Source organism: Sceloporus occidentalis, unplaced genomic scaffold (genome assembly GCF_023333645.1).
Source record: "Sceloporus occidentalis isolate IW3139 unplaced genomic scaffold, rSceOcc1.0.p SCAF_29, whole genome shotgun sequence".
Classification (NCBI taxonomy): Eukaryota; Metazoa; Chordata; class Lepidosauria; order Squamata; family Phrynosomatidae; genus Sceloporus; species Sceloporus occidentalis.
The window spans coordinates 8,249,637-8,266,287 of NW_028317009.1; the positions used below are offsets into that span (position 1 = coordinate 8,249,637).

A 16,651-nucleotide genomic window follows, 5' to 3' on the forward strand; every position below is an offset into this window, starting at 1 on the left:
CACCAATAGTCCTCAGGTGTGAGCTCATAAGCCATAAAGACACACAGTAGGCTGTACTGAAACCTTTATTAAAAGAAAACAGCAGTAAAGGCTTCCTGCTTGTAGGAAACGTTCACTTACACCGCAGCCTCGCCTTTGGGTGCACCCTGGGTGATGTCATATCAATGTACACAATGCAGGATTTCTGCGATGTGTCTCGATAGATGATGATGGTGATGATGATGGTGATGATGATAAAGTGTTCGGGTCCTTTTGATAAAAACAAACATGTTAATTAGGTATCATTGGGGTCTCGCTGCTCCATTCTAGTGTTGTTTTGGCACAGTCCTCTATAGTGTAAATGGGCTAGGTGGGGGCATCAGATATCTTTCTCGGAAAGCAGAAGCCCACCGGGGAGTCTGATCATCTATTAAGGTGATCTGCCCTTTGTTTTTGTGGATGCCTTGTTCCCCATCCTAAGGCTCTGCTGACTTGGCCAAAATATGCCACTCCATGCAAGCAAAACGCACCATAACAAAGTATAGGCTGCTTCCCGCAGACTCTCAGCCGAGCCGATGTTATGTGTTTAGCGGGACTTTAAGCATCTGTCTGTCCTCCAGCGGATGCCGCTGTCCCCTCGGATGTCTTTCTTCATCAGCGGTCGGTAAGGGTAGCCTTGGCTTTGCGGCTGCTTGGCATGTCGGACTTGCGCGCAGTTTCTCTCCGTCAGCTCTGGGTATAAATTTGATTTCACAACCTTTGAAGAAAAAAACAAGATATTGTAGATTAGATGAAATATCCTGATAACTAGACAGAGAGCCAATAAACGTGGACGAGGTTAAACTTACCTCTCCTCGAAAACTGTGATCTGGAACAATTACATAATGTGATAAACCCCCTTTCTTCGTATGTATAGGGGGGCCGGCTGATTTACCCTTTGGCAGGAAACATATATATTTTCAATGTATACTGCAGGGATATGTCTAAATCATCTTTTATAAACATCACCAGTTAACGGCGTGCGTAAAACATTTGAGATGTCATGGTTGCCGTATACGGCTCTGAAGTGTCGCCGTCTGGCGTAGTTCAGCAGATTTGTACTCTATATTTTGCTCCAGATCAGTGTGAAGACGACGGAGTTCCCGAGAGCCCAATTTGCTTACACAGATTGCGTTGGGTTTGCGATTTCATTAGAGGGGCATCTAGGCAAAGACAAAAAAACATAAAAAACATGATTTTCTGTAACGGGAGCAGAAATGCCGCATTGAGCCGAGGGATCGTTGGGTGTTTCTGCCGGGAGTTATTGTCACCATATAGTGGGTTCCCTTTCACAGGCGGCAGAAATGTTACAAGCTGCCCTCTCCTTTGTCTCCTCACATGGAGCCCGCGCTGAATCATTTAGGCTCTGATTGCTATCTCGGTTCCATAGTGTTCTCTGCTCACGAAAAGGCACTGGATCCCCTGTGTTTTCACTGAGCGGCTTGTAAAACAAGCCCATGGGCTCAAAGGACGGCCACTTGGGTGACACCGGTGGGTAATGGGGTATTATGTGCCAGGAGGCTTTTAACTCTTTCAGTGGCATCTGTTTCAGTTCCTGAGCGGAGTAGATGATGCTCCTAGGCTGTAGAGTATTGGTTAAACTCGGGCCAGAATCACTGTAAATCCCAGCTTTAAAAGGCATCAGTTCGTCTTTACGGATTCACATTCTCTGATTGTTTGGAATTGTTGTGGAAAGAACCGAAAAGTTCCGCAAGGAAACGTGGGACCGAATTCTTGGCCGATGCTCTGTGACAAACCGATCGAGGACTACGGGGAGCGATTGATCGTAATGATTGCTGCTAATAGCCACGTTTTGTATCTAAAGGGGGCAGTTTTTTCACACATTTCACTCATAAACAGTTAATAAAGCAAATGTATGTGAGGTTTCTTCACTCCGTTTCCCTCCATCTAATAATATTTGGCTGAATTGACTTTGAAACCATTAACAATCCGTTTTCCACACAATTCTGGCTGAGTTGGATAAAAGAAGATCCAGCGGGATCATTAATAGGACATTCTTTTCTTGTCATCTCCTGGATCAGGAAAGATCTGTGGATGAATGACGCTGCCCTGACGTATGAAATTCACTCTTAACATGTGACATATAAACGGCTATCTGTAAAGTCCAGTACAGGGAGAGTTAGATTTCTTGTCTTTGACGGACCCCCGCGGTGTGTACTTACTGACCCCCCAGGAGAGAAGGCTACCCAGGGGCCCAAAGAGGCCGTTTATCACAAGTGTGCCCGAGAAGGGAGGGCCAGTGCCAACCTGTCGCCCCACTCCAAGAATCAAGACCTAAAGGGGGGCAAAGAGGATGCTGCCAGCCAAGACCAACGGGTCACATAAGCCGACGGTGCTCTATTACAGGCTCCAATAAGACTTAGTCCCAAAGGAACTCCTGCTGGATTTGGTTGCAGTGTTTAGACTACGAGCTCCTTCTCCGATGGAAGCTGCCTGCAGGGTTAGCTCGGGCTGTATTCATGGATCGCTGTTACAAACATCTGCAGGCGTCCTGCATTCATTCCCAGCCCACGGGCCGCCGGTGTACAGACTCACGATGAGTTACAACACACTTTCTGCCGACGCTGCACAAACTCTTCAACGCAGACAGCTGTCCCGATCAAGGCCACTTTAATCTCCCGATCCATTTCATTATGCATTGACAGTAATGCTCTGATCAGGCATTGTCTGATTAACGCTATTCTAAACCATGTGTTACAAGCGTAACCTTGTGTATCAACCGACACATAAAACGCTTTATATGCTGCGAATAGCCCATTCCTGCTGCCTGTGGATTCATTTGCTGAGGTTCTTCGTGTCCCCCGCGTGTCCCCGGTTACTTGCTGTGGCTGCACTTAGTAGTGTGTGCCCTGCCTGTCCCTTTCTATGGGCTCTCTGCTGTTCTGCCTGGAAACGCAGACATTAGGAGTCCATTATTGTGTAAGGGGCAGTCTGAACGTGTTTCCATTGGCAGCGAAGCCGCGAACGGCTGCAGATAAGTTGGCAGGGGCCGTGCCGTTGGCATGTATGTTGTTCTGCCAGATTTATTCGCTAGGCTACCAGGTTTCCATAATATTTATTATACAACACGCGCTATTCACAGCCTTACAAATACATAAATCTTTCTGGACATTCTTAGTAGGACAGCAGTGGTTTAAGCAGCTTCACAATAGCCATTCCCACCGGATACTTAAACAAGTCAAATAGTTATTGGGCATCGGGGCAAAGCTGGTTAATCACTGGATATGAGAGACTGAGGGGTTCTGGCACTGGGTTCTAGGTGCAGTCTACAAACTGGTATTTGGAGCATGGCGTTGGTCTCAGCCCATCTAAGAGATATTTAAACAGTGACCAACTTTCCTGAGATTTCAGTCCCCCAAAATGTTTCGGCAAGGGGCACTATCTGAGGAGCCAGGAGTCTCATTTGGCCCAACGTGCTTTTGCTAGATGCACTTGGGTCAGGTCCCCGTCTCTCTCTCTCTCTCTAGACATCTTGTGTATTGCAGTTTGTGTCCTTGATTGGGTCATAGTGTCCCACCAACATGGATACGTTTTTATCTTACCACGCTGAGCCTTTTTGATAGGCTTTCAGACTTTGTACGGCTACAATGAATCCCGACACGCAGGTGTACGTTGCCCAAGGCCCCTCCGGACAGACGATAAAATGTCCTCAGTGTCAGAATTTTATTTAAAAAGTATCTCATTAAAGATGATGAAAACCCGTTTCAGTTATTTTTATCTCCCTCTCGACTCCTGCCTCCTTAATCTCCAAATGCCTGGAGTTTTGGTGAAAACCTCAAGGTTTCATTATCAGGGGAGCAGTAGTGTGGACCGCAGCACAGGCTGTTCTGATGGACAGGGGAGGGAGAGATTGCCTTGATAAAGGGCCTTTTTTTGGTATGTGTGGGTGGGTGAAATAATTTAAGTTATTTTCCCCTTATCATACAGAACTTACTTTGACGGCAGATAGAACTATTTGTTTTAGATTAACACTCCGTATCCAAAAAATGAGGGAGGATTTCTGCCGTTGGAAAAAACTTTGAAGGGACAAAGACCGTTTTAAGAAGTGCGTTGTGTGCAAAAACACAATCAAATTCATGCTTTTTATTGGAGGGGGACTAATGCAGAAAAATGACACTTTGGGTAGATTTGCTCTGGTCCAATGTGGCCGATACCTTGTTACTTGGTTGTTGATAGTGTTGGTTACCCACTTGACCAAAGTCATTTTGGGTCACGCTCTCCCCTAATGCCCCTAAACTGCCTTCTCCCATTCCAATGGCCAGCCTGCCTTTTGCACCCCCCCCCCCCGACGTCTCTGGGCAGCTGCTGACAGCCGGCCCCGACAGGCTGAAGCACCATTTTTCACAGGCTTCCTCTGGCTATCAGCGACTGGGGTGACATCAGAGATGTGGTTCCCCCTTTTCCGGCACAGGATATCAGGCCGGCTCATCATATCTCGCAGGGAGCTAATCACTCGGCACTCAGCTTCCTTCTCCTGCCCCGGTTTCCTGGGAATGGAGGTTTCGCTATCCTTGGAAGGCCAGCCCACAGCTGAATGCTACGCTTCTCCTTCACCAAGGGCCATGAGATGTCTGCGTTATTACGAAGACACACAGCCCGGTCAGCCAGCACCACTAGTGTCTGCGTTACACGGGCAGCAATGTTTAACCCTTGAAAGGGAGGCAGACCCGTTCAGAAGTAGACGCCTTTAAAAGTTATTTGAAGACATTGCTTAGCATAACTAAGTGGGCCTTCTGCAGAGGTGGGATTCCATTGACGGAGACCCCATATAGTTTAATTACACTTACAGTTCTAAAATGTATCACTTGGTGGGCTGTACAAAGAGAGTAGTAGACTCCTGTAACAGAATGCCAGTGGAAGTACTACAACCTTACGGATGTACATGATCCTATCCTAAAGAACGTATATGGAAAATGCCATTCATCGGGATGAAGTTGGTTGTGTGTCCCTCTGTGGGCAATACAGGAATGGTCGCCGTCCTGCTGGCCACTTACAAGGCTACCTGAGCATGGCCATCATTTAGCTCCATTGTGGCAGGATTGTGTGTGTTGGGGTTGCTGATGTTTTGTGCGGCGCGTTGCGGTGTGAAGGTGGGGTGCGCTTATGTTCGCTGGAACCCGCTGCTAATATCTGTTCGCTCGATTCCCAGGGAGGTGAGATCTGTGAGCTATTAGTGCGGGTCACAGTTCGTTGGTGATAAAGGTTTGAGTTTGTACTGTGTCAAAAAAAATCAATAAATGTGAAGTGAGATTGTGCGGCATTATTGTCACAGGTGGGGTGTACTCATCCACCCCGCGGCCCTGCCAGGGGAGCGCCGATCATTGTCACAGCTTAATGAGAGCAAGTATTAACTCTTTAACCGCAGCTCCATGGAGGTGTGATTGGGCTGTTGGTCCTCTAGCGGCCTCTACTAGTTAATTACATGATGGGGAGTACCGAACTCTTTAAACAGGACACATAAACATCCCCAGGGAGACGACAGTGCTCAGAGAGCATCCAAAAACAAGGCACTTGGGAATTTTTGTCGCATTTATTAACAGGGATGTGTTACAAAGCCATCGCAGACTGTCTCTCAACACAATCCTACAGACATTCAAGCTTCTACTGCCCATCTTCAGGCCCGACATCCATCAAGCCAAAAGCAACTGGAAATCATCAAACGCCAGTACCAGTCTAACACAACCATATACCAGATCAAATATGGCTTCCCATCGGGCCCAGGCCGTCACTGAGAGATGACATGTCAGCTTTCTATTGGCTATGGGATGTTATTGTCTGTGCGGAGTATGAGGAAACATTAGCTCATGATAGCGCTTGTGATGACCTAATGTTTTCGCCTCCCTCTCCCGGATCCCTCTAATAGTTGTAGCCTGTTATTTATCATTTTATTTCTCGGAGGTTTTATCAGGAGCAAACAGGCCCAGTTACCTGCAACATTTACTTAATGATCCCAGTGATAGGAAATATTCTGATAATACGCAGACCAGCTGGCTGGCGTCAGCCAATCAGATGCTGGCCTGCGATGGAAGATTAGATAACGGGGGAAACTGTATTAGTTGCAGTGTGGTGACACGGAGAACCAACACTATTGATACAGAGATAGGATTCAGAGTGGACTTTGCCTTCTGTGATAATCGGGGGAAAAAAGGAAAGATTAGTTTTAACTATTAGCACACTGAGTGCACTTAATATTAATGACGGCAAGGTCAGTCCTTATCATTGTTTGTTTGGGATCAGCGTGAGAATAACATGCTGGCGAGGAGGACTGCTAGTGATCAACAAGCCCTGCGTCTGTTCCCTCCATGCTCTTCCGGGTTCTCGACCCCTGTGCCAATTCATTGTCACGAGCTAAGGTGAGAATGGGATTAGCCAGTGTTTGGACCTGGTAGCAGGTGTGGCGCCCGACGCAAAACCAAAGTGATCTCTCCCCGGCACGATGTTTATTGGGTCCTTGTGTTACCACACTGGGCATGTAACGTAACATACACGAAAGTGGTTAAAATGCAGAACAATTGGGGGCTTTAAGTAGTTACTGCATCAAAATAGGAGACTGGTGCAGGCTATGACTTCTATAATTGCACCCCGTTTTAGCTGACACTACGCTTCATGTGCCATGGGGTATTTACAGAGCCCCGCTAGCCACACATATCCCCCCAGAGCCACCAGGGATGTGAATGCAGTGGTCCCCGCCAGGGATCCAGCACGGTCTCCTGTTAAAGTCAGTTCATTCTCCTGGGAACGTAACTGCTGGGGTTATTGCTACTGTGCCGTGTTTGTTAGTTTGTCCTTCCAACCTGCCCTGCCGTCCTTATCAGCGGCTCTGTGTGTTTTCCTTGGTGGGGTTTGATAGAAGGAAGATAGATGGATGTTATGACATGGAAAGTATCAACCCAAGAGGTTTTATCTGTTCGACATGGTTGCCCTGACCCCTCCGCTCTTACAAGTTATCCTGCTGAACACAAACAACCCTTTCATATTCCTTAAAAAATCAACAAGCCACTCAAGTAAAAGGTGCTGCCCTTAAGTCGCCGTGGACCAAGAGTGCCCCTAGTGCCTTAACTCTTAGCACATGAATCTGCCCCAGAGGCTGTATGTATCCCAGACTTCATGCCCCTTGGGGTCTACCGCATTAGTCAGGGAGGGCCGCGCAGAAGCGTTCTCTGTTAACACGTAACTCAAACGGGCGCACAAAATGACCTTCCGCCTGATACTCGGTATTACTTCTCTGCTCTCACACGTTATTTCAGCGTTAATGCTGCTACTGCCAGGCGTTCCAATTAAGAGTCTTTTCGGTCTTTCCGCAGACGAGCTGGTTTTAGAAATCCCATCCCCAGACGGGGTCGGACAAGTTCGCGCCCAAACTCAGCTGCCCAACGGCTTTTCCTGGGGACCCTACAGAGGAAACTTTAGCGGATCCTCGTCTTCCCCAGAACCCACAGAAACGGTAAGTCCGTGAAGCGTTTTACGACTCTCTGGCGGGCAAATTCATGACCGGCTAACAAAGTATTTTCCTACTTGATTTACTGTGTTAAAGTGGAGAGATCCTGAAATCCTGGCCTGGCGGGTGGTGGTGAGGCTTCATTTTAGCCCCAGTTGACATTTTAGTAAAGTAAATACAATGTCGCTGGTTTTCTAGCCACGCTACACACTATCACCAGTTACACTTTACAGAAAAAAGAGGAGGAAGGAATGAGGAGGGCAAAATAACCCAAAATCTCAGCTTCTCTATCTTTGCGAAGGGGGGGGGGGGCAGGGTTGTTATCTCCTCCGCTTTAAGGTTAAAGCTGGATATATAAGACGAGAGTAAGCTGGGTTTGTGATAGCGATAGAGCCCGTTATCTCTGCAGAATGAAATCCTTGATTAACCCCTTATCTCCACCGTTTGGGGTGCTATGATCTCGTGGCGCCAATAGCCCAGACATAGGACAGCTAAATGATTGATTCCACGCAGATAGTGGCCTGCCTTCCCGATACTTCATTTATTGTCTAAATATTTTCGCTAACGTTTCAGCGCTCGCCCTGCCCTTATCGGCTGTCTTGATGTTTTGCAGCCCTGCTCTTCTCTGCCTCCCTCTCCCCTGCTATCAGTAAAGCCCTAGGAGGGGCAGGATGGAAATGGGTCATCCTTTGACACATTAAGCATCCTTTTCATTCCTCCTCCTTCTGTCTCTCACTTGGCTGAGGAAAAAAAATCTATCCTGCTGTTTTTCCGCCCCTCATTTCCCCAAATGTCATACGTCTTCCCCCCTTGGACCGTCCAGTTTTGTAAAAGAACGTAATACTTTTACAGAGGGAAGATGTCCCGAGTTAACCCTTTCACTTGACTGGTAATAATATATCACGTGCATTTATTTTAGAACCCGCATAATCCGGGCGTCTGCCGGCCCCTGGGAGCTCTCCTGCCTTCCCTGTCTTCTGTTTTCATGGCCGCTTGGGGAGATCGTATTCATAGAAGAAAAAAACTTTCTATCATAGCCCAAAAAAACATCATTACAGGGGTGCTGGGTATTCAGGGAAACCATACTCAAGGTTACGATTCAGTTTAAACACACAGAGCACACGGGATTCCTCCAACACGTCTCATACAAAACAAAACTCGCTGACGAATCCATGAAACTTGTAAATGGCCGTCTGAGGAGCCCAATGCTCGTCCATGTGAAGCGCTACAGACACAACCAAGGGGCTTGTTCTGAGATGTCGGCTCAGGGGCCCCGCTCCTCTCCTCCATTTTGTCCTCGGCTCATTCCAGTGGAAGTTCAGCCAGATTTTGGAGCCGTCTCTCCCCAGGATAAGCCTAGCAGCGGATGCAGTCTAGATAGAGTTTCTGATGGTTATCAAGCAAAGTTCAGAACAGAGACACTGACCTCTTTGTTGAAGGAGAAAACAACATATCTCCTCACAGACACAGAATGGAGGGAGCGTTTAACCTCTTAGCTGCCAGAAGGGTGTGAAACGAAGGGCACTGCTTATTCCAGGTGCGAAGACATCTACATTAGACCTTGGAGCCACCAAAGGGTGCTCTCGTAGGGAAGAGTTTCATAGTCTGCAGGAAAGGAGTTTTCTCAGGGAGTGAGCTAGAATCCTTGGGTTACGGAGCCAAGTAACTATTCCGCGGGTCTCTCTAGAACACTGGAGAATCACTTGTAACAACAAGGGTTATGAATACAGAGCATTCAGACTCTATCGGTCGCTATGGGGACTGCTCCACTTCTACTGCTTCCACCAGAGTTGCTCTTTATGCATAACCCCAAATGCAGTTATTATGCCAGTTTAAGATGAGAGAGGAAAAAAGTCACAATTATGTTTTAGTCTTTTGCATTATATATATATATATATATACATATATATATATATATATATATATATATATATACGGTATATATTGGCTGCAATAAAATGATCGGATTTATTTTTCTTCTGTTTGATGGATTTTTTTAACTATGCTATGGTAATGATTGGCCGCTGTTCCACTTTTATATTGTCTTGAATCAATCTGTAACATTTTGCACAGCCCCACTGCCTTTATAAATGCCGTCGGCGAGCACTTGACAATGCGAACACTTTCTGCACCATCAGCAGCGTCCGGCTCTTTATCGCGCAGCGAACACGCGGCCCATTGTGGTGATAAGCCAGCGCAGACTAGCGCCATCGCTCCCGGTTCGAAGGTCTTAGAAATATTGGAAGGAATAATTAGATTTCATATCGTCACCAACGCAGCCATCAGAGGATCAGCCAGATTAATTTCTCTTTTCTGTGCGCCCATTAATATTCATTAGAGACGGGGAAAGACACAATCCTTCCAGGGCCCTGGGCTGAGGGGCTTTTCTACGCGCACACGCAGCATCCAGCCTGAAAGGGAAGGGATCTCGGAAATGCCTTAATATACATATTTGCATTTCCTATGTTACTTATCTGACCGGTAGAGAATGCTACAATGTAACAAACACTGCCTCTCTGTCCGGTGCGGGAAGGGCTGCGATAATGGCTAGTGGCACTCTTTCAGGAGCGACATTAATGCCATATTACTATTACCATAATGACTGCCATTTAAAAAGCTTCCATTTAAATCTCTAGCTCTCGGGGTGTTTGCGTCTGGCTCTAGAGGCAGGTTCTTTGGGAAACGTGGCAGCAGTTCCGCTGCAGAAAAGGTTTAGTGCATCGCACATACCCACGCAGAGGTCTCATATCCCACTGTTTAGTGAATACGCTGCTGGCATTGCTAGGGCATTGTATCCCTGTCCTCAAGAGCCATAAACCTGCTTTTTTAAGAAAACTTTGTGGCTCACGCAATGCTGGAAGCAGCAAGAAAGCATCGACGGCCGGCAGGCGCATAGCTGCCCCTAACTGAACTCTTAGGTGTGTGGTGGGCAGTTTGCAAACCTAACAAAGTACAACATTGTGACATTTTACACAACAACACCTGATCCTGCTGATAAGCGCCACGCAGTCTGGATCCAATGGGAGGCTGGCGCTACCTTGTGGCGGTCGGCAGGCATGTCAGTCTTTTCACCCCTCCTCACGATAGTTACTTAGTGTGGACAGAGCCTCATAGAAAAGCACTTTAGGCTGAGAGATCTGTTAATATCCTAAGCAGGGTGTGATTACATTTATATCTGTGCTTTTTAACGGTTTAGCTGTTTTTAAGCCGACATTGACGCCATGATTTTTTTTCCCGCTGGAGAACATGTAACACGATAGATGAACATACGTGTCCTCTCTATCCACAGAGTACCGCTCTATCACTGGATGTTGATGATGACTGTTGGCTGAAACATGTTACACAGGTTACCTGCGAAGCGGACGCTAACTGTGTACTGTACAGGAAAGGTGAGCAGCTCTCCTCATTATCGCCATACTAATTAGCAGAGGATTTAACAGCTTCAGGCTTCGTTAGAACATATCCTGATTACTCATCTAGAATGTGTCAGATGATTTTCATCTCTATTTTGCCCATGATACAGGTGACCATATCTGGTGCAGAACCCTGCAGGATATAGAGCAAGGAGAAGTGATCCGGGCTTTCCTGATGGCCGAACCTCAAGCCATTCCCAATTACCCTGTGAAAGAAGAGCCAGGAGAGACATCTCAGAGCTCCTCCACCATTCCAGAGTTCCAGCTGCTACCCCAGCAGGCAGGCATGGCAGCCATACTCGCTACAGCCATCGTGAACAGTAAGCGGAGAATGCCCCACCTGCAAAACATGATCAAAATCCCCATTTTCTAATTCTTCTCAGCTCCCTTCTATCTCGTATTGTTGAGACCTAAAGGGCTTCGCTCATGAGATGTTTGTCTGTTACAGAGGATGTCTTTCCGTGCAAGGACTGCGGCATCTGGTACCGCAGTGAACGAAACCTGCAGGCTCATCTTATGTATTACTGCGCCAGTAGGCAAAGCTCTAGCTCCCCAGCCATAGAGGATAAACCGAAGGACACCTACCCCAATGAGCGAATTTGCCCCTTTCCACAATGCAAGAAGAGCTGCCCTAGCGCCAGCTCTCTGGAGATCCATATGCGGAGCCATAGTGGTGAGTGCACTGTGTAACACAAGGGCTTGCAGTAGCCGGCATCGACATGGACTTCCCAGCAGCTGCATAGTTTGGCTACAGGGATGGGAGGGATGACCTCGTGTCACCTTATGACCCAATTTTGGTCATGCAAGTTTATTTGTCTGGGTTCACAGAAATAACTTGTACATAATAATTGAAGTGCCTTAACGTGGAAATTTCTCTTATTACTGTATAACTTTGACGCCAGTCTTTAACTACAACACTATTAGCCTTAGCTATCCATCGGATAGAAGGAATAATGCCTTATCAAAGCTCAATTCTCCCAGCCACCTACCACATTGTATCACGCCTCGCTTCAGTAAAGTTAACACTGATATGCCATGCACACACGTGATTGTCCAACACAGATTTCCAAGAAAAACACCACAGCCTACACACCACACCAAGAGCATTAAACCAAGACAGATTATCAGCCTCTTGAGATGCAGAGTATGCAGAGTATTTGCCTTCTTAAGATGTACTTTTCATCTGCAAACATCCATTTTTACTGAATACAGCAATCCCTACCTACAAAGTGTCCTCTTCAGATTAATAGCATTACGGGACATTATCTTACAATCTTAATCATAGCGCAGCACACTCCTCCATTACTAGATGTGGCGAGTATTGCTTTGGTGATAAGAGGGGTGCCCAGGGTGTTACTGTTGAGATGTTTTGGGAGGAACTTAATAACGAAGCCTCTTATCTTCTGCAGGCGAAAGACCGTTTGTGTGCCTGATCTGTCTGTCTGCCTTCACCACCAAAGCCAACTGTGAGCGCCATCTTAAAGTCCACACGGACACCCTGAACGGTAACATCATCCTTGTGTCCAACCTTTACAGCCCATATACTAAGATACCCTGACTCCTGCTATGTCAAGTTACCCAGAGCCCTACCACCAAGATAATACAGCACGTCCAAAGTTCATTATAGTTACCAACATCATTATACGTTTTGTTTTGTAAATTACTTTCCAGTAAAAGCAGATAATTAAAACCTCAGTATATTTAAAATTGATGTACGATACACTGTTACTCAAACGGCACTCCTAGGATTACAAAGCCACCAGGAAGTAAGCTTAATGCTGTTCATACACGTACGGGTTTGTATACCCACATATGCATTGATTCCCTTATGGCTGCTTTGTGTCCGATGCAGTTCTGCTGAACTGCTTTGCGTAGACTGAAAAGAAAATGTATTAATTGTACCAAATTGCCGACATATGCAGAGACCAAAAGATATTTTGCAGTACTGTGATTGGCAACAATCCCGCATGGTTCCTTACTAGTGAATGCGCCAAGCCCATGCATGCTAATAGAGCCCAGCTACCTACTGTAGAGTCTGTAGAAGAGGTAATTGAGGATAGTTACAACTCTGATGGAGTAAATAAACAGACTGCTTAGTGTCCTCTTGTTTTCTCTGTCGCAGGCGTTTGCCACGGCTGTGGGTTCATTTCTACCACTCGAGACATCCTGTACAGCCATCTAGTCACTAACCACATGGTTTGCCAACCAGGATCCAAGTTAGACGTATTCCCAGCAATAAAAGCACTTCCCGTCGTGAAGCCAGCAAACCCAGGTATGTCGCGAGTTGACCTGAGAACTGTAACTGTAACTATAACTCCACAACTGGACTAGATACGAATCCTTGATCAATGTGTATCAGACAAGTAACACCTTACAAAGTGCAGTGATCTCTGACCAAGTAGTTCATCATGATCTGGATATGGTGAGGCTCTTCAAGTCTTCTAAGCAGACTCGGCCTGAGGCTGAAAGAACGAAACACACTCAGCCACCTAAAGACCAACGGTCGGTGGACAGAAATTTAGCTACTGGTTTGGTCCCCATACCACCATTAGGAGTGTACTTAAAGGGGAGAGCAAGAGGCATTATTGATGCAGTAATACTATGGTATCAATAGGAGTCAAAACCTGACAAACAAAAGTAGACAGGCTACTAAATGCCACTAAAGAACAGAAGTTCCAGGTGGAAAGTTAAAACACAACATGTAATTGATGAGAAAAATCTAAAGGGTTAAATATGTCCTCAGATAGTTTTGGGAGAATCACATTGCATCACATTGGAAGGAGGGGCATCACATTGTATTACTCATTACTCATCACATTGTATTACTTATTATTCAGGCTGTACACAAGCGGGACCCCCTGATTCACAGCTTTCTCTCTCGTTTCTTTAGTTATAGGCCAGATTACATCATCGAATCTCCTGAAATGTGCTCTGTGTGGGTTCCTGGCCGAAAGCCTTCCCGGTCTCCAGCAGCACACACTCCTGCACGCAGCTCCTTCAGCGCCGTTGACTCCGCTCTCTGCAAATTCACCATCTGGTTCTCACATTGAACAAAAGAACGATCACTTTGAGAACGGTGATGCCAAGTCACCCGTTTCTTCATCATCTTCCCCCACGTCCAGCAGGGAGGAACCACCTCTGAAAATTCACATCAAAGAGGAACCAGAGGGGCAAAGAAGCATCTGTGAGTCCAAAGTTGCCAATAGCGAGGCAGGAGATGGAGCTGTGTTGGTGCCATCTCCAGCTGTAAAAGTGAAGACTGAAAACTCCAGTCCTACACCCGGGTCCAGCCCAGTCCCATCTGAAGTTGGAATAGCACCAGGTGGGGGGACAGTTCTCATACCACACTACGTCTTTGGACATGAGGCTGCTCCAGCCATAGTTCCTCAGGCTTCGGAGATCCTCGCCAAGATGTCGGAACTGGTACACAGCCGCTTGAAACAGGGCCAGGCTATAACATCAGCTGGGTTTTCAGGGACACATTCACCAAAGGGTGCTACTTGCTTTGAGTGCGAGATCACCTTTAATAACATCAATAACTATTACGTACACAAAAGGCTGTACTGCTCCGGAAGACATGCGACAGACGAGAGTCCAGCCAGCAGCCGCAAAGTGAAAGTAGTAGCAGCAAGGGCATCAGGCACTTCTGGAGCTTCTGCTGCACCCCCAGTTGAGGAGCAGAGGTCATCGCCACCCCAGGAAGCAGAGGCAGAAGCAGAGAGTACCAGCACTACAGTTGCCATCAAACTAGAAGAGGGTACTGGTGCGGAAGGTGAAGGAGCAGGAAGTGGACATGTGAGTGAAGGTAGCCAAAGCCCCAGCTCTTTGGAGGATCCAGACGAAGACCCAACCCGAACAGTGTGCGGAGCTTGCAACATTCGCTTTAGCCGTCATGATACTTACGTGGTGCATAAACGATACTACTGTGCTTCTCGGCATGATCCCCCTTTACGCCGTAGTGCAGCTGCCAAGCCTGGACCACCATATGCTCCTCAGCCAACTCCTCGAACCCGAAAACGCCGCAAGTTATATGAAATCCATGGGGTAACACCAGCAGAGGTAGCGCCCCCTTCATTACACCAGCTCACCAGGATAGAAGCACTGCCTCTCATGCCAGGCCTGATACCAGCTTCTGCTGTGCCGTCTCCAAGTTCCAGCCCAGATGTCACCGATGGCCCCATTGACCTAAGTAAGAAACCACGCCTGGTTGTTGAAACACCGATACCACCTGCAGCAGCTGCAGTTGTTCCATTGACTGATTACCATGAATGCACTGCATGTCGGATTAGCTTCAACACGTTAGAAACCTACCTGGCACATAAGAAGTACTCCTGTCCTGCTGCCCCTTTACAACAAAAGGCACTGCAGCAGCTCCAGAAGATAAAATCCCCTTTAACTGCTGTTGGGAAGTCAGGGGAGGAAAGTGTGAGAGTTAAAGTTGAGAGAAGAGCAAGTCTAAGTCCTGCATCCGCAAGCGATACCATCCAGCCACTGGTGTTTGCTGCCACTCCCGACTCTAAGTCACTTCAGCAGCACTCCTCTGTGTCAGAGGTATCCCCCTCTGGTACAGCTTCGTGTCCCTATTGTCCTCTTAATGCTGTTATCAGGGGAGACCTCCTTGAACATTTTAGAAGTATCCATGGACTGCTGTTGGCGAAACCTACCCCAGGCCATCGACTTCAGGGTACAATCATGGAGGTTTTACTGCCTGCACGTGTGCAACCTAGCAGTGCTTCAGAGAGTAGCTTGCCAAGTCCACCTTTATCGTCAGCTTCTCCTCTTCAGCTGCCCAGCCTTAGAAAGGATAATCTCGGCAGTAAAGATCCTACATCGTCATCATCCTCATCAGCCAATGGTAGCCCAGTCTTAACGAGTACACCCAGGCCACTCTTACCAAGTTCACCAGCCCTCCCTGTGAACTCATTGCCTTTGGCTGAGCCCAGGAGGGACGATGGACTCAGAGTTGCCACACACGCCTTGCTTCCTGGGGATAAAGCCATGCAGCCACCCAAGGCAGGTCTGACTTCTACTCTCCCCAACGGGAACCACCGATACTGCCGTCTCTGCAACATAAAGTTCAGCAGCCTCTCAACATTTATCGCTCACAAAAAATATTACTGTTCATCTCACGCAGCCGAGCACGTGAAATAACACACAGCGGCCGCCCAGCCTGGAAACCAGCCGTGAAATAACCAACTAGAATGATGTTGCATGGCCTAAATGCCTTTTCAGGTGTGTTCTGCACCATGCCAGTGTAGTCTCTGGAAGACAGAATAGGCCTGAGGAAGGACATGTCCGCTGGCGACTGGCCAACTCTTCTTACAAAAGAAACTGTTGGTTCAGAGACTGTTTGGAGGTACATCAGATCTCACCTGCCTACAGTGTAAGGACTGTTCACATGAACACAATATGGACAACATTTCTCTGTTAAACCCACTCCACCCCTAACAATAAGAAATAAATACGTTCCAGATGCTTCATGATTTGCACTGCTTGCTGCAAAACAAGAGGACAATATACTCAAAAACTCTTAACTGTTTTCATAATTGCCTCCCAATTGTTAAGCACAAAAAAAACTGTTACAGAGGAAAGCAAATCGAGGCGTGCGTATCTTTGTTACAGGGCAGGGGAAGGGAATCACTTTTTTTCTAGTAAGTTATTTTTGAGATGTATTTAAAACAAAGCTGAAAAAAAAAACTTTTTATAATGTAAAGCTGTTCGCGGATATAAGCGGGATATGAGGCAGCCCATAGTATTTCTT

At 47.0% G+C, this 16,651-nt stretch overlaps 1 protein-coding gene across 1 annotated transcript in view; it reads left to right on the top strand.

Moving 5' to 3' along the window:
* Positions 1 to 16,041, top strand: part of LOC149299265 (zinc finger protein ZFPM1-like) — a 33,424-nt gene extending 17,383 nt beyond the window's left edge. Inside the window, exons 6-12 of the mRNA XM_089486686.1 lie at positions 7,344 to 7,483; positions 10,767 to 10,866; positions 11,001 to 11,210; positions 11,339 to 11,563; positions 12,300 to 12,395; positions 13,013 to 13,162; positions 13,781 to 16,041. Coding sequence (XP_089342812.1) covers positions 7,344 to 7,483; positions 10,767 to 10,866; positions 11,001 to 11,210; positions 11,339 to 11,563; positions 12,300 to 12,395; positions 13,013 to 13,162; positions 13,781 to 16,041 — 3,182 coding nt within the window. The remainder of the gene's footprint in view (positions 1 to 7,343; positions 7,484 to 10,766; positions 10,867 to 11,000; positions 11,211 to 11,338; positions 11,564 to 12,299; positions 12,396 to 13,012; positions 13,163 to 13,780) is intronic.
* The last annotated feature ends 610 nt before the right edge of the window (positions 16,042 to 16,651 follow it).